The sequence below is a fragment of the Carassius gibelio genome, chromosome A21, assembly GCF_023724105.1.
Source record: "Carassius gibelio isolate Cgi1373 ecotype wild population from Czech Republic chromosome A21, carGib1.2-hapl.c, whole genome shotgun sequence".
In the NCBI taxonomy this organism is placed as follows: domain Eukaryota; kingdom Metazoa; phylum Chordata; class Actinopteri; order Cypriniformes; family Cyprinidae; genus Carassius; species Carassius gibelio.
The window spans coordinates 15,677,649-15,704,399 of record NC_068391.1 but is presented as its reverse complement, the minus strand read 5'-3'; the positions used below and the strand labels follow the sequence as shown (position 1 = coordinate 15,704,399).

The 26,751-nt window shown below is 36.7% G+C and overlaps 1 protein-coding gene across 2 annotated transcripts in view; it reads right to left on the bottom strand.

Annotated features, from left to right (window-relative positions):
- The window catches only part of LOC127941641 (teneurin-2-like), a 260,234-nt gene that overhangs the window by 129,894 nt on the left and 103,589 nt on the right, over positions 1-26,751 (bottom strand). The window contains exon 1 of one of the 2 annotated variants that reach the window (XM_052536945.1): positions 17,357-17,702. The exons of the other annotated variant lie outside the window; for it this stretch is intronic. Coding sequence (XP_052392905.1) covers positions 17,357-17,405 — 49 coding nt within the window. The 5' untranslated portion in view covers positions 17,406-17,702. Of the gene's footprint in view, positions 1-17,356; positions 17,703-26,751 lie in introns of those variants that run through there. 2 annotated transcript variants of the gene reach the window in all.

Here is a 26,751-nt window from a genome sequence, read left to right as displayed (position 1 = left end):
ACTAACACCAGGATGTGGTTTTTCCAAAAAATACTTTTTACTTTTCGATTTCAGTTTAATAAGAAATAATTGAAGTCACATAAATCACTGTTTACACAACTCACTTATATTACTGCTCGTCAGTACACCTGTTCTCTAATCAGCGGTTAATTCCATCAGGTGCGTGATTTCACATAGAGCAGCTGTTACTACACAGAGCCTTTGTTAACTGAGAAGATGCGCAAATCCACGTTCATTTTCAGCGTTTATTGGCACGGTTGTATGAACATATGGTTCACGCACCTGATGGAATAAACCGCTGATTAGAGAACCGGCTTTACTGACGAGATGCGCATTAACGAGCGGCCGATCGTGATCGGCCCTACAAAAGCACCCCTACAAAATAATTACTGAATCTCCACCCGTCGAAACTAGCTTTCTGTTGCTGGGAACCTTCCTCTTAAAAAGAGCTTGCCGTTGTTGACGCTTCCATTTTTCCCCATCTGTCTGAGCGTGCCGCTCTGCTGCCGGCTGTCGACCAATCAGTGATGGTAAATGATACCTCGTGCCAAACCCAGACCAATCACTGTTCCATTCACGCCCTCCTCCCCTTCCCTTCTGTTCTCTGTGTTGTGTGCCTTGTGTGTGATGAAGGTGCTACTGGCAAATGTAACGCAAGTAACTAGCTCGGGAAAACTGTAATAATATTACCATTTTCAGACGAGTAATACCTTACACTACTAGTTACGGGAAAAAGTAATATTATTACAGTAACGCGTTACTTTGTAACGCGTTACACCCAACACTGTATATATATATATATATATATATATATATATATATATATATATATATATATATATATATATATATATATATATAGTTCTTCTTAAATGGGTTTTCATACTTGAGCTTTGACAATTTCAATGTTTTTGAAAGTCTCTTATGCTCACTAAGTCTTCATTTATTTGATCAAAAATTCAGTAAAACAATGATATTATGAAATATAATTACAATTTAAAATAACTACTTTAATATATTTTCAGCATCTATGTCACATGATACTTCATAAATCATCCTAATTAGCAGATTGTGTGCTCAAGAAACATTATCAACATTGCTGAAAAAAACAGCTGTCTCTTTTTTTTCCTGGAACCCCCCCCCCCCCCACACACACACACACACACCCCACACACAGCTTTTTTTAATTAACAGATATCTTAATAATAATAATAATAATAATCAATACAGATTTTCTTTTTGTAACAGTGAAGGTTTTACTTTCATTAATTTCACCTGATTTAATACAGCATATTAATTTCCTTTAAAATCTTTCTGACGGTAGTATATATCCTACACCTGTGATATGAATAATCACATTTAATTAATGTTACTTTGACAGCCCTTGTCAAAGCATAATCATTCCAACAGAGAACAAAATATCCCAGTTACTGAGTCTCACTTCCCCCAAGACGAGCTTCAGTTGATGTGCTCAGTAACAGCTTACAGTGGGCACAGTTCACAACCATCAAACTCAATAAAACCCACATCAATCATCACATATTTGGCCCTACACAACACTACAGTTGCGAACTGAATTCATTCTGGTTATTTACAATCTATTTTAATCTTTTAGATCAGTCTGTGGGTTGTGCTTTGGGAATCTGGGGATACTAACTGGCAGCTAAGTACTCTTTGATGGAACAGCTCCTCCTCCTGTCTTGCTGTCATGCATGAGTGTGCGTGTTAGACTTTTATGAGTGTGGCAGAGGCAGCAGACTGTGAAACAAGCCTTCTTCACTCAAACTGAGAGCTAATTGGGTGTGGCTGAAACAATATGGCTTTCTACAGCTCAGTAGAGATGAATGGCACCACTCCCAAAGATGGCAAACTTTGCTCTTCCAAGGCATCCAATCAGCTTAGACGATCAACAAACATCGGGAGGATTCATTGTAAATCTCGCCTTGTCAGGCCACTGAAATGAGACATTTTACTTAAAACGACAATAACTGTCAAATAGAAATAGGATTAGGATTTCTGTGTTGGAGGCTCACATTGCACATCATGAGTGAGAGATGTCATCATGATGTGCTTTGGCTGTTGGAATTGAGTGATTTTTCAGGTTGAGTGAAGAAAACCTAATGTTATTTGAGATTGGAATAATGTTGGAATTCATCTAACGACGGCATGAATGATACATAAACATTATCAGCTATTGTTTTCAGCATTGAAAAAGGGTAAACAGAGAGATGGCTGATGGGTGTAAACCTTCTCCCACAAACATGGACACTAAACTGCCCGAGATTCAACCACTTTTCATTCATCGGTCCTATGGAGCTATTATTATGGCAAAATGATTTGAATTTGAATTGTGTAAATTTGAATTATTTGCAACTGTAATCTAGCAAAATTGAATTTTAGGTGGTAGTTAAAATAGTTCTGAATTTGATTTCTTTTAAATGAATATTGAACATTTGAAATTTAACAAACTGAAATGTTTTTATGGCTGCATTATACTGCAAATATTCAGTTTTAAAAAATTCAGATTCAAGTTTTCAAGATGAAGAAATTCGGAACTTCAAATTCAGTTTTCTAAAATTCAATGTCAAATCCAACACAAAAATTCAGATCTTACATGGATGCATGAACATGGATGAATAGAGGAACAAATAGATGAACATGAATAAATGAATGGATGGATGCGAATTGATGCATGAACAGATAGATATTTTGAAACCGAAAACTGAATAGCCTTTAAAATTAGTAGCCATGCACCTTTTAAAATGATTTAAAAAAGGATGATTTTTGGGGACAACTGTTAAAAAAAAATATGATAAAACAAATCTAATAAGCAAATAATATTTACATGAACAATTTATATAATAGTTTTCAAACCTGTATGACTTTCTTTTTTTTCTGCAGAACACAAAATACGTTATTTTGCTGTTTTTGTGAACAAGGATTGTCAATTGGGTCACAAACATTGCACCTAACACAACACTGGTCCTTATTGATTTTAATGTTATATGCAAAAACATTGAGACTTCAAATATTTTACTTTATGTTCCATGGAAGAAAGAAAGCCTTACTAGTTTGGAAGAACTTGAGGGTGAGTAAATGATGACAGGAGTTTTAATTTCTAGGGGAACTATCCCTTTAAGCCAAAATGTGTTCTATTGAAAGATGGCATAGTATTTTATATTACATTACTTTACATAAACCGTTACATTACTTTAACCATTTTGTGGTTTCACAAAAAATCGTCAGTGTGCACTGTCTGTAGAGCTCTGCATGACAGGAATTAGTGAATCACAGCAAGGATTAAAATATTATAGGTACACACACACACACATAATCTTAAAAACAACTTGTTGCTGTTTAATTGCACACCACACCGTAAATCCTAAGTAAAAACATTTGCAGTCAGCTACAAACCACAGTCTGGGACTTCAATCTCCAGCTCAGATCTTATCAGCATCCTGTGCTGAAGCAAGACCCAACTTATCTAAATTTGCCACGGACTAGAGAAATCAATATCTTTGTGCACAACAACACACAAACTACAATCAAAGGACTTGCACTTTACACTTTTACACTTTATAATCTCTTGAATCTTCACCCGACATCTCTTCTACAAACACTACATATCATGCAGAGACAACAAGGAGGATTTACTTGTTTATCTTAGCAGCCTAAAGCAATGCACGGTATCCTTTGTGCTATTAGTGTCGCTATGCTGTTGGGTTTCAATTAGCATTTTGTGTCCAATACAATACAATATTGTCCCCACTTAATATCATGTGGACAAAAAGGAATAGTTCACGCAGAGATACAAAGTCTGTCATCATTTACTCACCCTCATTTCACTCAAAGGCTTTAAAATACTTTTTTTTTTAAATAAATGTAAGATATTTTAATGAAATCTTAAGAGATTTATGATCCTCCCCATTGCAACTCTCAAGCTGTTTAATCAGCTTAAAACGTTTTTATGAGTTTTTTGAAGCCTCAAAGTTTTTATTAAAACTGACTTTCAAACAAAGGACATAAATCTTTCTGGTTTCATAAAAAAAAAAAAAAAATATAATAATAAAAAGGTTCTGAATAAATACATTTAGGTTCTGAAGATAAATGAAAAGTCTCAGGGGTTTGGAATAACATGAACTGATGAAAGGGATCTATAATGAAATGATGATTTTTGGGATCTATAGTGCTAATCAAAAATGAAATTTTCAAAAATTCTACCACTAACATTATGAAGAGTCTTTATACAGTTCAATGTCTGGCAAGCTCCACACACATCAAAATAAGACCATGACAGCCATTTGAATAGCCTCAGTTATCTTACTTTTTTAAATGAAGCTACCAAATGATTTGGGACATAGAGCAAAAACAATTTAGAATACATTTAGAGTATTTTAATAGTATTTTTATTGTGAGGGCTGTGGTCACCATAAAATGTTGTTATATGAATGAAATTTATTATAAGAAAAATAAATAAATAAATAGAAACAACTTGAGGGTGAGTAAACAACAATTAAATAAATAATAATTGGGTGAACTACACTTACATTTTTATTTAAGTGTGTAAGTATTTGGAACACTAATGTTGAAGATGCTATAAGATGCTACTTTATGCATTTTTGATTGATAGGGAAGCCCTGTCATATAGTTTGTGTCGAAAATTGAATTGTGTTGAAGGTTTTGTTAAGAGTAGAACCTGTGAGCTTTGTTAATTTAAAGTGGATTGCACTTAATTTAATCAATTTAAACACAAAAACGTGCAAAAGAAAAACTGAACAAACTTTACTTTTTTTCTGAGCAGAAAGTCACATTACATTGCAAAATGTTTATGGCGATGTTTCCTCATCTAATTTTATATCACTCTTAGGTACCAGAAATAACATTGCCGGTCAGGCATTAACTGGCCATAATATCAAACATCAGGCCCTCTTCTAACTCGAGTGGAGAGGCACTAAACAAGATATGTGCTGCAATTACAAGTGTGCATTTTTAATTAGAGTAAGGCCTCTGAGTCAGAGCATTTGACTCAGCCTCACATCATTTGCTTTATTATGTTTCAGAACCCAAAAGAGGTCTCGCATGTCTCTGTATATACATTACATCAGTTGCCATGCATATGTTCTGATATCAGAGCCACCAAAGGATGCACAAATGAGTAGCTGAATCAATTTATAGTAAACTGCAAGCATTTGGAAAGCCCGGCCTACACTGGCAGAAACCCATAAAGACATATAGAAAGAAGCAGATGGGCTGGAGTACATACAGCTGTATCACTGTATGAGGGCAGTTAGGGAAAAACAGGGCAGACAAAGCAGCTCAGGTAATTAAACTCCATTCATGCTGTTAGTGAGAATCAATACCGCCAGTTAAACTGCACACACTGCGCACAACTATAGGCTAGAGGAGCTGGAATATTACAAATATGCTTTTTATTCAAAAGGTCACCATTAAAAGCAGGCAGAGCGATCCCACAGATACCAAATCTCAACCCATGGGGAAATTATCATGTATGTGTGTGTGGTACAATCCACCCTTGCCTGGAAGTCAAATGCAGATTACAGCGATTGTGTCACATGCTTCCCCCAGGGGTAAGCGGTTCTAAACGCACTTCAGAGACGGGAAGAGAAGAAAGCAGTGGCCGGGACCCCTGCGTGTGCCTGTTCCTGCACCCAGGCAGGGGGCGACATGGGCAGCCCAAAGACAAAGAGGCAGAACCACATGCCTACTGCTCGCCGCGTACACACGCTCAGTATTTCAGGACAACTCAGATGTTTAAGTATTTACCAGGACAAAGCCATCTGCTTTATCAACAAAGTGTAGCGTCTCTGTAAAGACCACAGTGACATACAGAGAATGATAAAGTGGAGACATATCACGAAGACCACAGGGAAAGGAAGGGTTCAATCATAATTAAGAGAAACCCCCTACATTTCAGCTAATGAGAGCCGGTACCCTGTTGGCATGGAAATGTGACAGCATGTGCCCCCCATCACCACAAGCCTCTGGTTTGTCTAAGCAACAGACTATAAAATGAAAAGGCAAAGATAACATTTAAAACTGTGATATCATAGATGCATTAAGATTGATGTATTTGTGCATGTGTGTGTGTGTGTTGACAGCACACCTGTTGGAGGTGTGGAAGCGTGTCAGTAATCATTAAGTTAATGACAGGAATAATTATCCAGCGACATGAATGACAGCCTATGTGTCGCTCATCCATCATCCATTGTTTTGACTGAAGTGTTCAGGCTGCGTCTATTAACCCTTTCATTACTGCTAAACACCATTAAATCATCACAAGGCAAAAGAAAATTGAACAGCTAAATGACGTTATTTATAAGCAAAGACTCATAGCTGCATTTCAGTCTACGCACTGCTCACTACACACTTGTGAAATGCGTTCATATGACAAAATTAGTTCACGTGTAATACCTTGAAACAACAATATAATATAATATAATATAATATAATATAATATAATATAATATAATATAATATAATTACTTATTTAGATAATATATCAAATAATACATTATAAGATGTAAATAAAAATGCATATAACATATATTAAATAATAAATTATATAAATGAATAATCTTAATTATATAATATATTAATTAAAATAATAAATTATAACATGTTACTTCTATATACTTCTATAAATAATCTATTTTTTATTGACTTCTATAATAAAGTGACAGTTAAGACATTTAACATAAAAAAATGTTTCTATTACATATAAAGGATGTTGTGTGAACTATAATATTAATAATAATAATAATAATAATGATAAACTGTTTTCATCATTAATAATAAGAAATGTTTGTGCACTAAAGCATATTAAAATGATTAAAATAAATTATATATATATATATATATATATATATATATATATATATATATATATATATATATATATATACCTACCTTGTAATAATAAAACTATTTGTCATATGCAAATGCAAAACCCCTATATTTAGTGTTTTAGTCAAATCTCACAGCGTTCTTGGGTGATGCGCAGGGACTGGTGGGTACATCGTCCTCTCCACCTGCTGAAGTGATCTATTTTCTCCCTGTGATTAGGAATCTCACTTAAGATGGCCAAACACCCTCTTATCCGAGTAATTGGAACGCACCCATAGACATCACCTTGTGTAATGTTCTATTTTTGATGCCCAGTTAGCGTCATGAGGAGACAGAACACAGTGTGACACAAAGAGAAATGCTTTTGCAGTCCCACAGACCCATGAGTCTACACTTCTCAGACACAGGCAGATTTTCCTGCAAAATGACACCCTGGCACTGATGCTCTGAAGTCTGTGTGAAAGCAGACACTCTGGGCTCTTCTCCTATGTGGGAAGAAGAGAAAAATGCAACACGGTTTGACTCTAAACCCCAGACATGGGCTGTCATTCGACATAACGAGAGATATCATAAGATTCACTCCTCTTCTCACTTCTCACTTTCTCTTTATTGATCTGTTTGAAATCCAAAGCACATGCACCTATCATCAACAAACCACGTCACTTCTAGACAAATAGAAATGGAGTGACAAAATGTAAACATGGCGCATACAGGAAATTGCTATAGAATAAAATCATAACCAAATGATGTAAATATTACATATATAAGTTTGGGGTCAGTAGCATTTTTTTTAAGTGTTTATTCTCATAAAGACTGCATTCATTTGGTTTAACATTTGTTGTAGTTCTTCTACTGTAGTTGTCCTCATATAGTCATGTGTCTTGCTTCTCATTGGTTGGATTGTGTCATGTGACCCATATTGTTTAATATAGATAGCCAGTGTTGCCAAGTGAATTGGGCTATTTTAACACTGTTTCAGCTGGTTGTTTTTTACGTCCATGGTTTGAAGTGACCCCAATGACGTGATATTTAGCCACTGTAATGCAAATTAGACCAGAACTACAGAACCTGTATTTTACCCCCGGGATGCGATTTTTCAAGGGGCACCCCACTCGAAACGCGATTGGGGTAGTTTTGAGTAGCAATTGTGCAGGTTTTGTTGTGAAAACCTGGCAACCGTGTATATAGCCCTCATTTTGTGAGTTCAGTTCTTGGTCAAGTCTAGTTCATGTTATGTTATGTTTATTGCCAAGTTGAGTTCATCATCGTTTTGTTTGTTTATGGTTTGGATTTCAATAAACTGCACTTGTGTTCTCACTACTCTTGCCTCCAGTGGACAATATATTACAGCTAGACACATTTATTATTATTATTATTATCAATGTTGAAAACAGTTGTGTTGCTTAATATTTTTGTGATTTTTTTCATGATACTTTGCTCATTAGAAAATTAAAATCTAAACATTTTGTAACATTATAACTGATATATTTCACTGTCATTTTAATTTAAATTAATTGAATGGGTTAATTAATAAAACGGAATAAAAATACTCTTCTTTTGAACTTTGATTTTATTAAACTAAACAGTTTTGTTACTAATAACACATACATATCATATTAATTTCTTTCCAAAACAAAAATATTTTATTGATGCCCACATATGAGATTGTCTCACACACAAACACACACTTTATATAAGCATCATTTGAGTCATGTACACGTACAAACTCCTGTTTTTGCTAAAAGAAGACACAAAGGGGTCAGATGAAGGTCAGTCTCCATCACTGTGACAAATGAATGAGACAGAGACAGAAGAGATGTAAACAACTTTTTATCCCAAAGGTGACGATGCTGAGTGTTTGTATGTGTGCTTGTGTGTGTGTGTGTGTGTGTGTGTGTGTGTGAGGGAGAGAGAGAGAGAGATAGAGATAGAGAGAGATAGAGAGAGAGTGCTTGTTGTGTGAGTAGGCCAGTGATGGATGAGGAGGGCACTCGTCTCTACCCGAAGCCTCACCCCCCCAACAAAGTTTACCGCTGCTTATTTGTCATTGTCATCGGTGGGCCAGAGCTCTCACCGCAGGATCAAGCCCCACTTTATCTCTGTCTTACAAAACAAGATGGTACCACTAAAACTAAACAAAATATCATTCAGCCACTGAATCCTCTCTTTGTCGCAGTGAGCGTTCAGTGCCAGAGTCAGGGAAAGCTGGATGGAATATCTGCAAATTAATGTGCTCCTTGATCCATGTTGCTTGTTGTCCTGCCCCGAGTCTTTGTGCTATATAATATCTCACTATCAGTGGTCCACCTGCCCTGGGGAAGTCGTGGCCTAATGGTTAGAGAGTCTTACTCCCAATCGAAGGGTTGTGAGTTCTAGGCTCGGGCCGGATGGAATTGCGGGTGGGGGGTTGCATGAGCAGCTCTCTCTCCACCTTCAATACCACGACTTAGGTGCCCTTGAGCAAGGCATTTAACCCCCAACTGCTCCCCGGGCGCCGCAGCATAAATGGCTGCCCACTGCTCCGGGTGTGTGCTCACAGTGTGTGTGTGTGTGTGTGTGTGTTCACTGCTCTGTGTGTGTGCATTTCGGATGGGTTAAATGCAGAGCACAAATCGCCATACTTGGCTGAATGTCACTTCACTTTTTTTCACTAACAGTGATATATACTTCAGATATTAAACTTCACATGTTCATCTGTTCATCCATATATAGCACTTTACTTTCATGCTCATATGTTGGTGTCCTCGAGCAAATCCAGAGCAGAATTTCAACAAGTGAATACACAACCGTATGAACATTAAGGAAAAGAACATGCAAAGACATGATCGCATATAATTTTTACCTCCGCTCTCACCTGTGTGATTCAGAGTGATTAACATGGAAATAAAAGAAAGGAATAGAGAGGACAAAACAACAAAGAGAAGAGACATAATGTGATTAAAACAGAGAAAGAAGAGAGACAAACTGAGAATAAAAAATTACAAAGTTCAAAGTAGAAAGAAAGACATTAGACAAGAAGTAAAACAAAGAAAGGATGAAATGATATGACAGAAGAATAAAAGTAGAGAAGAGAAGATCCCAGGCAAGATGAAATGACCAGAAAAAATAGAAGATAAGTAAAAAAGAAAGGGGAAAATGGGCAAAGAGAAGACATGAGCAATGAAATGAAGAGAAAAGAAAAAGAAAGACAAAACGACAATAGCAGAAAACAGTGTAGAAAGTGTAGACAAGATTAATTTTGAAACAATAAGACGAGAGCAGAAGAAAAAGATGAGAACTGAAAATTAGGGAAAAAAGAGCAGAGAAAGCATGATGAGACAAGACAATACAACAAGAGAAGTAAAAAGGAAAAGAGATGAGACAACGATACTGCAACAGAGAAATAAGGGAGGAAAATAAAAGAAAAGACAAGAAAAAGGAGACACAATTATATAAATAATGTGAAAACAGCAAGAGTGCAAAAGAGTAAAATGTGGAGAGAAAAAAAAAACATGACACCAGGTACAACAAAATTGTCTTCTCTAGAGAAAAGATAAACTGAAAAGAGATAAGAAAAGGGGAGACAAGATGCAGGGAAAATAGACAAAATGAGAATAGAAAAAGAAGTGAGAAAATGAGGAGAGACAAAATTAGAAGAAAAACTAAGAGGAAATGAGACAAGAAGAGATGACAAGAGGTTTCATAATGTGCTCCCCAAATGAAAAAAAGAAAAAGCAAAGAGAGTGAGAAAGACAAAATGGGTGGAAGAGACTGATCATACAGGGCAGACCATGTTTCAAGTGACACTGCAGCTGTGTCCTTCAGCATGGAAAGGTCCCAGAGGAATGACAGCCATGTAACACTCTTCTACATCTCCATCCTAGACTCTACAAGGACGTGAGAGCACACACACACACACACACACACAAACACTACATCAATTCATCACAACAAAACTCTCCAGCCCTTATTATTTTCTTCCCTCTCATCTTACTGCCTCTGACCCTCTCCAGTCTGACCCTGCAACAGCAGCTGTAATGTGCGAGTTTAACACATTAAGTGTTCAGAGCACTATGGATTCACACACTCTTTATAGCTCAGCCTGCTCTCATACACTTTCCCACAGTTCTGGTTTCCTTTCTCCCTTCACTGAATAACTATTGTCACCTCATTACTTCTCATATTTATTCTCAGTGTCCAACAAGCATTAAATTGATATCTGATAATGAAGTAAAACTGCTAAAGTGCCAAAATGCACACCAAAAAAAAAAAAGGAAGCAAAAAAGAAAAACACTGAGTCAACAACAACAAATCATCAATACACCCTAAATAATCTATAAATTTTTCCATTGTTCCAAATTAATTTGAGGGTTTGCCAAATGACTGATTCAATAAATCAACTGCATTGCTGCAGTGAGACCTTAATCTGTGTGTTAATTAAGGGCAGCCATGGGACTGGTGAACTTGGCACTCACTTCCCACTGAGAGCAGCAGAGGTGCAGGTGAGCACTCATGCATACATACTGTGGTCTGATGCTTTAATTAATAATAATAATAATAATAATAATAATAATAAATTTCATGAATTGCACCAAGACATGAAGGCTAAGGATTCAAATTCAATGTTTATTCAGAGGGTAATTCACAATTACAATCCAAACACAGGCAAAAGACATAAACCAGCAAAACAGTCCGAACAATAACAAGAAACACAGACAAAGACTAATCCAGAACAAGGGGCAGAAAAAAAAAAAAAACCACAAGACACAGGAAGATGCTATGCTCGACACTGAAGCTCTTGGAGCATGCATTAAAAAAAAAAAAAAACATTTTTCATTAAAGCACGGTATCGAAAGTTGATTAGTTTTGCCAAAAGCACGGACGCGTCTGACAGAAACGGTTCTTGACTCGAGAACGAGTCAATCTTTCGTTCGTTATCTGGCTCGGCTCGGTTCATCTTCAGTTCTCTCTTCACAGCAGTCAATGTACTGTATGAGTAAATTAATTACTCCGGGATATTGGTTTGTTTTAACTCAGAGGGAGTGTCAGCCACATTAAAAAAGTTAACAGCTTAAGTCATTTGTGGATTAATGATTATTGGAGACACGAACCGTTTAAAACGATTCAGTTCGAATTGGTGAACTGGTTCAAGAAGATCCAGTTACATCGAGTGATTCGTTCACGAACCGGATATCACTAAACTGCAGTGCTGTGAACTCGCTCACAACAGACCCAGAAGAGAAGACAATCCTGAATAAAGTCGTAGTTTTTGCTATTTTTAGACCAAAGTGTTTTTTCGATGCTTCAAAAAATTCTAACTGATTCTCTGATGACAAATGGACTACTTTGAAGATGTTTTTATTACCTTTCTGGCCGTACATACGTTTTGTAATGGAGGGACAGAAAGCTCTCAGACTAAATGTAAAATATCTTAAACTGTGTTCCGAAGATGAACAGAGGTCTTAAGGGTTTGGAACGACATGAGGGTGAGTCATTAATGACATTAATGACTCACCCTCATAATGACAAATAAATGCAAAACTTAACACATGTGAGACTTCACAATGAATAACTGAATTAATCAGACTATATAAGCAGACAGGGTTAACAAGACACAGGTGCAAACAGTAGGTGCGTTTACACGCACACGTTTTGCTTCCATCAGAATGAAATCATTCTGATTGATGAATCCGAACCTAGTGTTTACATGAACGGTAAATAAAGTGATCGGGTTGATGTGCACGTTTACATGTCACAAGCTTCTGATCGGATTTACTCTTCTTGACATGTGCACACTGCATATACAGAGTTTCCCGCTGCTGATTTAAAAAGGACGCGTTATATTTATATACTTTGGGTCCTAATTAAGGGCCGACCAGAACATGAACTGTTGTGCTGCTTAACTTTACTTTAGCAGAAAAAAAAAAAGTAGTAAAAGTGCCTCTTTCAGCACTCAAAACTAGTCGTCTGTTGATGACAGTCTTAAATGAGGACGGGAGGTGGTCATGTTCCACTACACATACACTGATTAAAAGGGAGATTTATAAGACAGGACACTTATTTATGACACTTTATTTACCAGGAAGAACCCCTTTTTATTCTGAAAACGCAGCTAGTGAGTGCTGATATGTCCAGGGAAAATGATTATGGGAAATGAATGTCCAAGACTGAGTGACAGAGGTATGGGATGGTGATCATCACACCAAGATTAAAGCATTGAGTAGTGCACATCCACTGCATAGGGGAGAGCGGGGTTGAAAGTAACGTGGGACGAAAGTAACAAAGCGATTTTCTCCGAGCCTCTTTCTGCATTTGCATTCCCAGCATGACAGCATATTCAGCATGCAATCCTTGACGGAGCTGAGAAATATCATGTGATTTCCTCATCGTTTCCGGAAGTTAGGTCCGTAAAACTGTTTTCGAGTACAAAAAGTAAATTGTTGAAGCGGTATTTTTTTTTTTTATTAGTTGTGTTGTTTTTTTTGTTTCATGTGTCCCAGTAATGATCAATCTACAGGTTATTTAGTGCTTTAACACATCCTAAAGTTTGCATTTTCAATTGTTTTTCAGTAAAAAAATTAAATCGAGTTTAAATGTCAGGAGTTCCTGTCGGGTCGAAAGTAACAATTGTTACTTTTGTCCCGCTACAGCCACAAAAAGTATTTATTTTGTTCCAGTGCAAGCTATATTGTGAATTTCTGTGTCTTGCATCATTTCTTACAAATGTTTATGTCATATTATACCAAAAGAATATGTCTTATTGAGGGTCAGAAAGACAGACAGAGGTATGGTTTTATCCAGATGTTTTTGAGAGGGCGTTTCTGGACATAGAGGAACATCACTCTCTGGGCAGCTGCTACGTCACATTTATGTTTATGTTTTAGCCATATCTTAGCCTTTACACCTCCACCTGTGAATTTGCAGTGTTTCCAGATGTTTTAATGCACATTTTCAATTCATGCATAAAAACAACTGGATGGAAACATAAATAGGCCTACTGTTACATTATGTTTAGAGGTTTTTTTATTATGCTAAAGTGATAAAATATTTTATATTGTGCATTCTGTAGAATTTTTTTTTATTATATAAAAATACATTGAAATTTACAATAAAAAAATACAGTCAGGTTTTAAGACATCTGATTAAACTTAAACTTAAATTTAAAATGAAAATATGAAAATGCTATTTAATTTTTTTTTTTTTTGCAAAGATAAAGGATAAAATATGTTTGCTGTTACTTATTAACAAGGTCACAATCAGGTATACTTAAGAAAAATAAGACAACAGAAAAAAATCTAGCTTATATTGTTGTGTTACTTTTGACCCACCTGTGTGTTACTTTCGTCCCAACCGATGGGGTCGAAAGTGACAATGTGCAACTTATGTTCAAAGTGAAATTATACTGAAGTCTTTCTACATTTCTACAAAATACCACCTGCTATTGATAGACCACACTTCTGAGTTACTGGCCACAGCAGAAATATATCTCTGTCTACAAAATTATCTTTTAAAATGAAGTTTTTCTGAAAAATTGTACTTTTGCCCCTGCTCTCCCCTACAATAAATGCAGTGGCCACTCAAATGTGTTTAAATAAGTCCATAAGGCTATCAATACAGATGCCCAATGTATCAGAAGTCATAATAGGTATTGTTAAACTGGTCCATTTATAAAAGCCAGTAAATAAGACTTAATGCTTATGGAACTACACATAATTTACAGTTGGCTCGCCTATTATTAAACAAAAATGAAAGAAAGTTGGCCAAAATCAATGTATAATTTACACAGGCCTACATAAATAATCAAAAAATAAGAAATTGTTTTCTGCAGTTGAATCTGTTTTAAAACTGTACTTGCTGTCATTTGAAGCACATCGACATTTTTCCTGTTTTTTTTTTTTTTTTATCTTGTAGATTTATATATAATACTTGTGTAAACTTGTAGATTGTAGTTATTGGCTGGATATTAAATAAGTTAATACATACAGTGTATACATACTGTACATACATACATAAGCTGTTATCTTTTGCGACAAAAATATCCATATCAGTTTATCCGTACCTGTCAGTAGTGATGTCAATCACTGCTAATGAGCGAGGTTGAAGCAGTCGTATTTTTCATATCTGTGGTTGACAGCCCACAAAAATGAGAACTGAAGAAACATCACCTGGCACTCAGAAACAGGCTGTACACTGATGCAGTAGAAACCTGCTTAAAACAGCACAAGCTGTGTATATATGTGTGTATCTATCAGCACAGTGTTTATTGTAGCTATCCAAAACACTATAAGCTGCTCCCAATGTGCCTAATCCATTAAGTTGATATTGATGAAAAATTGCAGTTACACTTAAGCCCCTGTAAATTAACAAACAATAATAGATTTTGCTGTGTTGCTCAATTTCCCTCGCCTCTAATGAGATGCCAGCAAGTGGCCCTTGCCTGCAAGGTTAATGGATTCCATATTTTTCTATTTAAAAATTTGGTTCCTCTAGCTCAAGAACCAATGCAAAAGTACTGCTAATTAGACAGCGACGGCTCAGAAGAGCTTAAGGAGACTGTCAAAAACAGGCAAGCAGCTCCACATACACTTCTAGGGTTTTATTTTCTCAAAGATTTACTGATCTAGGATTTATTTCCCCCCGCAAACTCTACATATCTTACCCCACCGTGTGTTTAAAGTGCAGCTGCTCGTGTTGCTTTGTGATTACACACTGTAAAACAGGAACACTGATGCTATAGCCATGGCCTTCTCTAGCAGGGGTGTGTGGATGAGGTGGGATCAGGCCTTTGAACACCGCAGTGTCTTTCTGTTAGAGACAGAGGTGGATGGAGCTGAAGTTGAAGGGTGATTGCCCACTGAGCTCTGAATTGATAGAGACAGGTAGTGAAGGGGAGGGTGGAACTGCCTGCCATTGATCACACATTCTGGACAGGAGGGTTTTCAATCACCCCCTCTTCTCTCTCTGTCTCCTGCATTTGTGGGCTAAGAGGCCTGGGCTGAGGTAAATTGCTTTATGCCGGTCTAATTTTAAGAAGCTCGCAAAAGCAGAGATATGCTGCTCACACTCACATTCTCTTCCCAGCTCCCTAAAGTGCACAGCTACGCTCTCATAGAGATGACGAAGAAGGATTCCTTTCTCTGCAGGAGACAGCATGCTTTTACCACACACATGCACACACACACATACTCTGACCAAAGCGTCTGCTGGACTTGTCTTGGCGGAGACCATTTAATTTCTGTTTGGACCTCTGGGTGATTTATCCAGCCGTCTTCTCAGTGTGTGGCCTCTCCATCATTTCACTAAACATGAGTGAATCCAACTCACATCTATTGAGTTTTGCTCTGTAAGTGTTTATAATCAATGTGCACTGTATTTCCGATAAAAATGTAACTGTGCGTCATAATGTACTGTAAGTTGCTTAGGATGACTTGTGGCATATAAAAAGCTCATTTTCCAGTCTCCCAAGCATGAATCAAAATGAAAGTTTAAATGGCTCAATGTGACAAATTATTAACTATATTATTTCTTGGCCACTGTTCACAGAATGTGGATGAATCATGCTAATGCTGCTAAAACAAATACAGAATGAAAATAAAACACATTTGGGAACGTTATTGCTTAGTCATGGCAATTAGCCATGAGTAGTATGCTACAGCCTACTCAAATCATTCACTTAATTGCCTTAAAGCAAAGGCTTTAAAATATTTTAAGTAATAATGTATTTTTTTTTCAACTAGCCTTTGATTTATTTTTTATTTCATGTTATTTTTTATTGAATTTTTTGCCTTAGGTATTCCTTACATCACATTAGCTCCTGCTGTGGGTAAGCAGTCTGGTGAAGGACACCACACAAGCTCAACAGGTCGTTTGCACTATATAATTTACAGTAGGTCTATAGCCTATCAAATACACTTCATTGTACAGAGTAGAGCAACACAAACATTCAATATGCATGTAATTAAAATAAATAGTTGTGGGTGAACTATCCTTGTCTTCTTTTCAATAAAAACAGTTAGCAATAAGAAGTCTCAGTAAACCAATAATTAAAGGATTTTTGTGCTATAAATCACTGGTCAGTGTTCTGTAACTTGAAAATTAAGGAATGATGACAGAATTATGATAAATAAAATGATGATTCGTGGACATCGTCTTTCCTAAAAACACAACAACTAACTCAATTTTGAAGCTTATATTTTCTTCTACAATAAACCAAGATACAGCCTTTCGTATTTCACTCAAAAGCTTAAAGGGGTTTGTTTGTTTGTTTGACGATACGCGGGTTACCCCTTGTTAACTGTATGTTTTCATGTATAGGCTATGCAAATACAGGAATATATGTGAAATATATGTTTATTATATTTACATACCAGCATACCAGTTAATTTACTCATGGCCATGCCCATGACAGAGAAAGTTCACGTTAATCTCATCTGGGCGCGCGCACCCCACGAGCCCGTCTTGGCCGAGTGTTCACGCGCTGATGTCAGTGACAGAGTGAATCGGCTGATCTTACCTGGATTGTGGTGGAGCGCTTTCGCCCTGTGTATGCCCGGGCGGTGCATCTCTCCTAGGCTTTTCGTAATGCCGCTGCTATCGGCTGTGAAGTCAGTCCGAAATCCTTAACAGGTAAAAACGGATCCTAAAACTTCGCAGGTTTGATAGTTTATCTGCACATAGCGAAACTTAAGGATATATTAAATCTTCCCACAGCAACAGCGTTCTGTTGACAGTTCTACACGCCACTCCCATTCATCTCCGATTCTTATATTTTGCTTCGTTTTGGTGGTAAACGTTCAGAAAGTTACATGAATGAAAATGCATAACAGAAGATATGCATTCCTTGAACAAAAGAATGTAGCTAGTTGTGGAGAGACAGAGCGAAACTGTGCCTGCTCTCTACTCCACACAAAGCAGATGCTTGCAGCTCAGATTGGAAGGGAGGGGTGGGATGTGGCCGTAATGTTCATGAAGCAGAGAGTGAGAGATAGCTTGACTCACGTTAGTCAAATATCACGATTATTTTTCATGTAACTCCTACATGGATGGTATTTGCATTAAAGAGAGACACCCAGTTACTATTCAATGTTACCATTTTAACACCTAAAGGCTAATAGATGATGTGAATAGTTCCTTATCGGCAAGTATTTGAATAAGTTACTGTATATTATATAAAGAAAATTTTCACCTAATGATTGACCCATAAAATGCGTGGCGAGCTTTCTGAGCTTTTTTTTTAGATATGTATTTGTCTCTTCTTTTCAATGAATCTGTCAAACTTATAAATTTGTTGATAGACCTATCTATCTATCTATCTATCTATCTATCTATCTATCTATCTATCTATCTATCTATCTATCTATCTATCGTAAAATGATTTGGAAAAATGTTGTATTATACAAAAAACAATAATTGAATTTAAAAGAAAAATTATTTGTGCTTGTACATCTAAAATTATAGTGGGTAGGAAAAAATATAAAAACATACAAGACACATATCATGTACCTTGAAATGATATATTAATACATTTACATTAAGAACAGAAACAACATAAAAAGCTTTATAATTACCCGCTTATCACTTATAACATAAAAGCAACATAATATATATATATATATATATATATATATATATATATATATATATATATATATATATATATATATATATATATATTTGTATGTGGTAAAAAGCTAAGTGGGGGTCTCTGGAAACCCCGGACTTAGTCTACAAAAAAAAAAAAAACACCCCACTAAGCACTGTTATAGCTTTCAAAGCCCAGTCACTAAATGTAATCCAAAGGATCAAGTCTTATTCAAGTGGTGATTGTAAGGGCATAACTGACTATTAAATGTCCACTGCTCCTATGAAGCTTCAAGCTGGCACATTGTTGCCCTGTGCCTGCTTGGTTTCACATAGCCAAGCTAAGCCTGCTGTTCTCCATCCTCTCCCATATGGGTCTGCTTCCTGTTCCTGCTGTGCAAAAACCTACTACAGAACCTATCCTTTCATGCTGACCTATGAGCAGTTCTGCTCACCTAAATCCCATTCTGACTCTGAGCCTAAAGTAAAGCTGAGTAAAGCTGCTCTCTGACCAGTGCCCATGAACGTCCAGAGGAATAGGAACAGACACCAGTCCTGTGCCTAGAGTCTAAGTTGGGAAAATACCATCTAACAGCTTATAATGCTGGCACTTCACTTTTACCATGGTCTATAACTAGAATGCAGGATCAATTCTTGAATACTTGTGGGATATATGAGAGCTGACCAATTTCCAAACCAATAGAGAGCACTTAGGGTAGTGGAATTATTCAATGGTCCCAAGTGATGGTACTTACAGAGGCTGGTGCCTTTGTACAGCATGTATGTGAGTAGATGATGGACTAATATGGCTTCTCTTAGCTTTTTACCAGATATATTTGACTACTGTAGGTCTCCTACAGAGTTAAGCGGTCAATGACATGACGTTTTTGGGTCCACATCTATCCATATATATATATATATATATATATATATATATATATATATATATATATATATATATATATATATATATATATATATATATATATATATATATGAAAAAGCCAAATTAGTCATGTGGTCCAATTACCATGTGGGGAGGGTGGGGTTACATAAAATAATAGAATATTATCATATCAAAATGATCAAATGATAATGATCAACTCTGCATATCAGCATTATTATCAGATAATTTGATATAATTTCAAAAAACAATTCTAAAGCCGTTTAAACACATTATAAATTAGATTTTTCATTGTTGTCACCTCTACACCTTACCCTAAACTATTGCCATACGCAATCTTTCCTCCACTCAAGATTTTAGACATTTTATACGATGTAAACAGCCCCTGTTTTTGTCTGACAACATCCACACGTATACTGTATATCTAACACTGTGAGGTGTTTATTTAATCTTTTTTTTTTTTTTTGTAGCAAGGCTAGACACAAGGTAGACACAATTGTGTCAGCAATTCATCTCTGTTTTTATGGGATAAATTTCAAGAAAAGCAGGAGAAATACAAACAAGTGACTAAGAAGAAACAGAGGAAATATCACATATATTATGAAATGACCAATGATTTTTCAAATTTTCCTCCCATGTTACAGAAGCAAGAGCAAAATATTAATGGGAAATTTTGAGGATAATTAATATTTGATCAGGGAAAATCAGAGATAGTTTTATTAGTAATATAAATTATAAAGATTTTTATCGATGAGGTCAGAAATAAGCAAAAGCACATGATGTAAATGCACTTTGCACAGATAAAATACTCTCCAAAAGGTAAAAAAATAAATAAAAAATCTAATACCAAGGGAAAAATGAAGTCTCTTGAGACGCAGCAGCTCATTCCCTCATGCATCTCTGTTCTTACTCTGCAGGCTGTCATGGTTTAGGCTAATCACTGCACAGGTGTCTGCGTGTGACTGTCACTCATCCAGCTCACTGCGTTATGCTAATTATCTTAAATGCCGTTGCCTCTGCTGAATGAATCTTCCAACCCAGTGTCATTTTGCATGGATGGGTTTGTGCCAATAGCATCAGATGTAATCTCACACTCCTTCCCAAGCTCAGAGCCAATCAGACAGACTCACAGCAACCACCATACATTTTTTTTCAAGGTTTCCTCCAGCACTGTGCCTAACTGCCGAGGTCCCCAATTAAGCACAAAACAGAATGCAGACGTTCACCTTCCCTGCCATGCCATGAAGCCAACGGCTATCAGTAAAGCTGCTTACACAGTAGATGTTCTTGGCTATGTAGCTGTAAAATGACACTAGCCATGCACTTGACAGTCTTGACAGTCAAATTGTTCTGACAAACTTGAGATGTATACTTACTTGAGAAATTAGCAATATTTATGAATTTCCTTCCCATTTTTATCTCTCTCAAAGATCACATTGGGACTTGGAAGACGATAACTAATTATAGCACAAATTTTAGTTTTATAAGGCTGATATTTAATTGAATGTGGTTCAGAGAGGTGGCCCTGATCAGATATTTCCTTCCAGCAGAGGAAGAACAAAGGCTATCAATGGCAGAGGGATTACTTATGCCCTTTTGCCTTGCTTCGTGTCCAGTTCTCGCATTCTCTTTTACATGAGAAGCAGCTTTCATTGTGTTGATAAAAGCAAGACCGGTTTGATGAGAATAACCTCCAGTACACCTCCATGCATGTGATGTTCTGCTGAAGAAAGGAATATCTACAAGAGATGGTGTCTCTCTAGGACCAAAGCTTTACACTGGACATCAAGCAGTGACCCAGGTAACCTATTTTCAATGTAGTATGTGTTGTGTTTTTTAATTTAGGCATTTTGTTCAACATTTTCTAGGATGAGACCATGTTACGCAACTTGTCCATATTTGGCCATAATAAATAGACATGAATTTGCAATGGAATACAGTACTGTAGAGTTTTAATTGATTTTTTAATAGCAACATATCTGAAGCATTTTTAGACATTTCTCCCTTTTGAAAGTTAGTCTTGTATAAGGTTCTTCATGGAACCATAGATGCCAATAAAATAACTTTTATTTTTAAGTTTCTCAACAGGGGCATTCAGGGACCATTGGGGGTTGGGGGAGGTGTGTGCTGCTTGAAGCAATATTTTTGAAAGGGGGCACTTAGGTGGTCTTTGCGGGCATTTGTATAAGGCTAGTATACACCAAAGATGAGCTAAAACTTGCTGCAAAGAAAACAAGTAGGAATAACTGCAGCCTGGAGCAATGGGCATAGCGAAAGTTTAGGGTGTGCCTAAAGGTAGGGGCATGAAGAAAGGCCTTCCTGATTGACCGACAAAGCTGTCTGTTAGGGTGTGGGAGTGGGGTTAGGGCTGGGTTAGGGGTAGTTTCTTTTATACTGAATTACCTTTTGGAAAACATCATTTCATCGTGCCCATTGCTCCAGGCTGCAGCTACCCCTGTCTCAAACAAAATGTATTGTAACATCCAAACGCCGCCTATATACTGATGCATCAAAGCAAACTTTCCAGATCTATCTGCGTTAATGTTTTGTTCATTATCTGTCTCTGCTCTGTGCTCATCTTCAGTTCTCTCTTCACAGCAGTTCAGTCAGTGTACTGTTTGAGTAAATGAATTACTCCGTGATATTGCTTTGTTTTAACTCAGAGGGAGTGTCAGCCACAATTAAAAAGGTTAACAGTTTAAATCATTTGTGGATTAATGCGTATTGGAGATGTGAACCGTTTAAAACGATTCAGTTCGATTTGGTGAACTGGTTCAAAAAGATCCAGTTACATTGATTGATTCGTTCGCGAACCGGATATCACAAACTGCTTTGTTTTGAACTATCTCAAAACAGACACAGAAGAGAAGACAGTGCTGAATAAAGTCGTAGTTTTTGCTGTTTTTGGACCAAAAGGTATTTTCAATGCTTCAAAAAATTCTAACTAGCCCTCTGATGTCACATGGACTACTTTGATGATGTTTTTCTTACCTTTTTGGACATGGACAGTAGACCGTACACACAGGTTCAATGGAGGGACTGAGAGTTCTCGGACTAAATCTAAAATATCTTAAACTGTGTTCCAAAGGTCCTCCACATCGAGAGGAGTCAGCTGAGGTGGCTCAGGCATCTATTTCGCATGCCTCCTGGACGCCTTCCCAGGGAGGTGTTCCAGGCATGTCCCACCAGGAGGAGGCCCCGGAGAAGACCTAGGACATGCTGGAGGGACTATGTCTCCCAGCTGGCCTGGGAAAGCCTCGGGGATCCCCCGGAAGAGCTGGAGGAAGTGGTTAGGGAGAGGGAAGTCAGGGCTTCTCTGCTTAGACTGTTGCCTCCGCTGATGGTGGATCAGCACCTAGAAAGGACCTCTACATCCCTGAAAGACAGTGAAGACCAGGACATCTAGAGCCTCAGATACAGATCCCCTGTAAAGACCTTGTCTCAGACAACCATCTGGACAAGACCACAGGAAACAGATGATTCTTCTGGACAATCTGACTTTGCTGCAACCTGGAATTAAACTGCTGGTTTCATCTGGTTAGGGTTAGGGTTGAGCCAGTTAAGCCCGACTGTCTTAAGCCCGACTGAGCCAGTTAACAACAATGCTGTATCAATTTTCGTAGCAACGTCTATTTTCTTCTGTGTTCGTATAGCTTTCTGTAGCGCAACTGCCGAACTTCCCTTGACAATGATAACTAGGACTGAGACAGGACTGCACAATATGCTTTTTACATAAACATCATTAACCGTTACCTTCTGATAAGCTATCTCATAAATGCTATCAAGAAGAATTAATATAATATATTTCTGAGGCTTACAAAATGAATGCTAAAGGAAAGTCTGTCTGTCGACCTCACCTTTAACCTGACTAAAGAACATCTATGAACATCAGACATTATGGCTCATTCCATTTATTCCATTTGTGTTTTGGCAAGGAGCAGCTCTGAAACTTTCTTTGTCACATCACATCGTCTCATCAGTGAAGCCGTCTCTCCCAAGAGTGATTAATCTTCTAACACTAATTAGATATTTGCTAATTAGCATCTAACATGTGAGGGGAGGAAGAGAAACATTTTCATGTGGACACGGATGGCTACAGCCGACAATTGCTAGGCTCAACCATACTAAAGCATCATCAGTGGAGGCAGGTACACAGCACAGCTTGCAAAACAGGATGTGTTGATTTCAGAACACCTGCTGGGTGATCTACCTGCATATAAGAGAATGTCAACATCCCGGGGCTCAGACATTATTTTATTCAGTTTCAAATAAAGTCATCCCCTACGTTTCTAATGAGCACCGTCTAGATTTTAATGACCATCATGGTGGAAACCTGGAGCTGAAAGGACATTAATCTGGATATTGCCAATTTAGCGGGAAGCTTGGTGGTGGAAAATCAGCAGGATTTTGGTCCTCCGTCTTCGCCTACACTGTCTCCTTCTGTCCATATCCAACTCATTTAATATGCCCTCATCAATTAATGATGACAGTTTATTATCATTTCATTGTGAGGGTTAAAAGATCTGTAGCAGATGGTGAAATGCTACCTGTGAAAATCTTAAAGCAGAGTCATAATCAGACTTGTAGATTATAGTTCAGTAAGAACAACTGCATTGACCCCACTTCACTGAGTGAGAAACATACGTTTTTTTTAACAGTAAACTGGCACAATATGCGGATGATATTATATTTGTCCAATAGGAAAAAGTTATTGGCAGTAATTCATGCCAAGGGATGTAAATCATAAATAACAGTTCTGGTTTATTAATGATTAAAAATGAAAAAAATTAAAAGAAATAAGTGCTATTTCAAAATTTGCAATTGCAAAATAATGGGATTATTTCATATTAATTACAGAAGACTAGATCATAGGTATAATTTACTTTCAAACTATATACAAATATATTACGTATTCATGTAGAAAACAGCTATTTTAAAGGATGACTATTACACAATATTATTGTTTTAATTAATTTTGATCAAATACCTTGGTGAGAGTAAGACATTTCAAAAGATACTGAAAAATATTACTGTCATTAATTTTTTAATTGTAGTGTACATGTAAAACAGTTATAAAGACTTTTTAATGTCTTTTTGGTAATGACATAAATATCAGCATACTGTATTTTAGTAAACTAAAACATTTACTTTAAAAAGAGTGTCTGGCTTCACAATCACAATCTGCTGTGTCTGGCTTCTCTTCAGTGCTACATCATCACGATTGGAGCACTTTGGTGTTGCCATGATATTTTGATAAACAGTTATGTCACGAGTAACTACTTCTATTTGTCCTTTGCAACAGTATGTCCATAAAAACATTGCTGCACATAGAACACACATCAAGGAATTACACTTATTCCAGATCCTTTATGTCTTCATAAATCAATTGACAGAATAACAAACTTTCTGTTACATGCCTTTGGGTTGACCGTGGCAAACATGGGTCCGCAATTCTACATTCGAGAGCCTCTCAATGCACTGTTAACGATTTTCATGTGTCGCAGGATTTTACATGGTAATTAAATGCCTAATTAGTAACAACTTCAGGGGGAAAGTGCCACTGTCACAAGGGGGTGGTTAGCTGGATGTGTTTGAGTTGGTAAAATATGTGATTTTACAGTGTAATCAGCTCACAGATGTCTCATTAACTTTGTGTCATTTGCACCCACTTTTCTACATCATTATGGAAATTCGCAAATACAGAAAATTATACGAAAATGTTTGTACTGTACTTACATAAAAAAGTACAATGTACTTATTGGGATCATATTGTATTGCAAAACACTTGTTTCTATTGAGGTGGGATATGGGTAAGGTTAGGGACAGGTTTGGTGGAATGGGTAGGTTTAAGGGTCGGTAAGGTGTAAGGGATGGGTCAACAGTGTAATTATAAATGTAATTACAGAAATTAATTTCAGATGTAAGTACATGCAGGTATTCACAATGAAAAAAATAATGTACACAATAAGTGCATTGTACCAAATGATTAATTAAAATGTAAGTACACAGTATAAAGTGGGACTGAAATTTTTTTTTGCACAAACAACTGCACACCATTTGAGCAAAGAAAACCAGCACTGGGCTCATATTCACAAAACATCTTAAGGTTAAAAGTAGCTCATAAAAGCTTAAAAATAATGGATGTGCCAGTCCTAAATTCTTGCTCTAAGAGTGTTCCACAAAGCGTTTTAACACTAAAGCTAGCTCCTAAATCTGTGAAATCTTAGGAGTATTGAAGAGGACTCCTAAGTAAGGCCAAACCACAAACTATACTACAATGGCTGTTGCCGACAATCTGCCTTGAAACGTAAACATTTTAGACATACTGATTTAAAAAAAAAAAATGTATAGCTGGAATGCACTGCAATTCGCTTTGGATAAAAGTGTCTGCTAAATGCATAAATGTAATGTAAATTTAGAAACATTTGACGATAATGAGCTTTTAAAAAGGTATCAACTTTGGTTTTGAAGGTTATCCCACCTCCAAATTTTCCTTTCCTAGACAGCAACATAATGTTGGCCCAGATCAGAAATCCACATGGGTCAGATGTGGGCCGGATCTGGGCCGACACCGGTTGCTGTCTGGGTTGATTACATCATTTTTTTTATTAACCAGTTGGGCAAGAATAACAGCTGTGTCCAGTTTGGTTTTCTTTTATGTTTGCATGCCTTATCAGTCATGATTATTCTACTCTGTTAATTAAAAGGCTGTTTACATGCATATTCGCTAATTACGAGAGGCACAAATTTAAGAGGCTGACAATTAGCTGAACATATACTTGTTTAATTAGTGACACACTGCCTGCATTTCAAATTCTTTATTTGAATGTGGCAATTTGCAGTTTTATTTTTAAACCTTTATTTGAATTTAACAACATATTATTGCATTCTTCAATATTTCTATGAATAAATCTCTGACAGATACTATCAGCTAATCACCGTGGGCATAGTTAGTAAGCAAGCTTACATAAACCATACCCACGAGGTCAACCCCAACCTTTCCCTTAGGTTAAGACTTTTGTCTATTCCAAAGTAAAAGTTTGTCTCGGCAGCCTTGTGAAGAGTTTTTAAGAGAAAACTCTTAGCTAAAAACTTTAACTCCTATTTATGCAACTCTTAGTGGTAAGATAAACTGTTTTGTGAATTAGGGCTCTGGTTTATGTGTTTTATTCTTACACTTCAAGCTTCATATTGCAAATGATTTCCATCCAAATTTTCCATTAGGGATCAATAAAGTCTGTCAGTTTGTCTGCCTGTCTATCACATGTGCTATTGCAGACTCCAGCTATAGCATAATGTGCCACTGCTGTGTGTTTTGTAAACAGGAAGAGCTCCTGCTGACCAAATAAGACTATTCACAATTTCTTTTTTGTTTTGTTTAGTTTTAGTTTTTAGTTTTTTTGCTTACAGCTCAAACTGTGAAC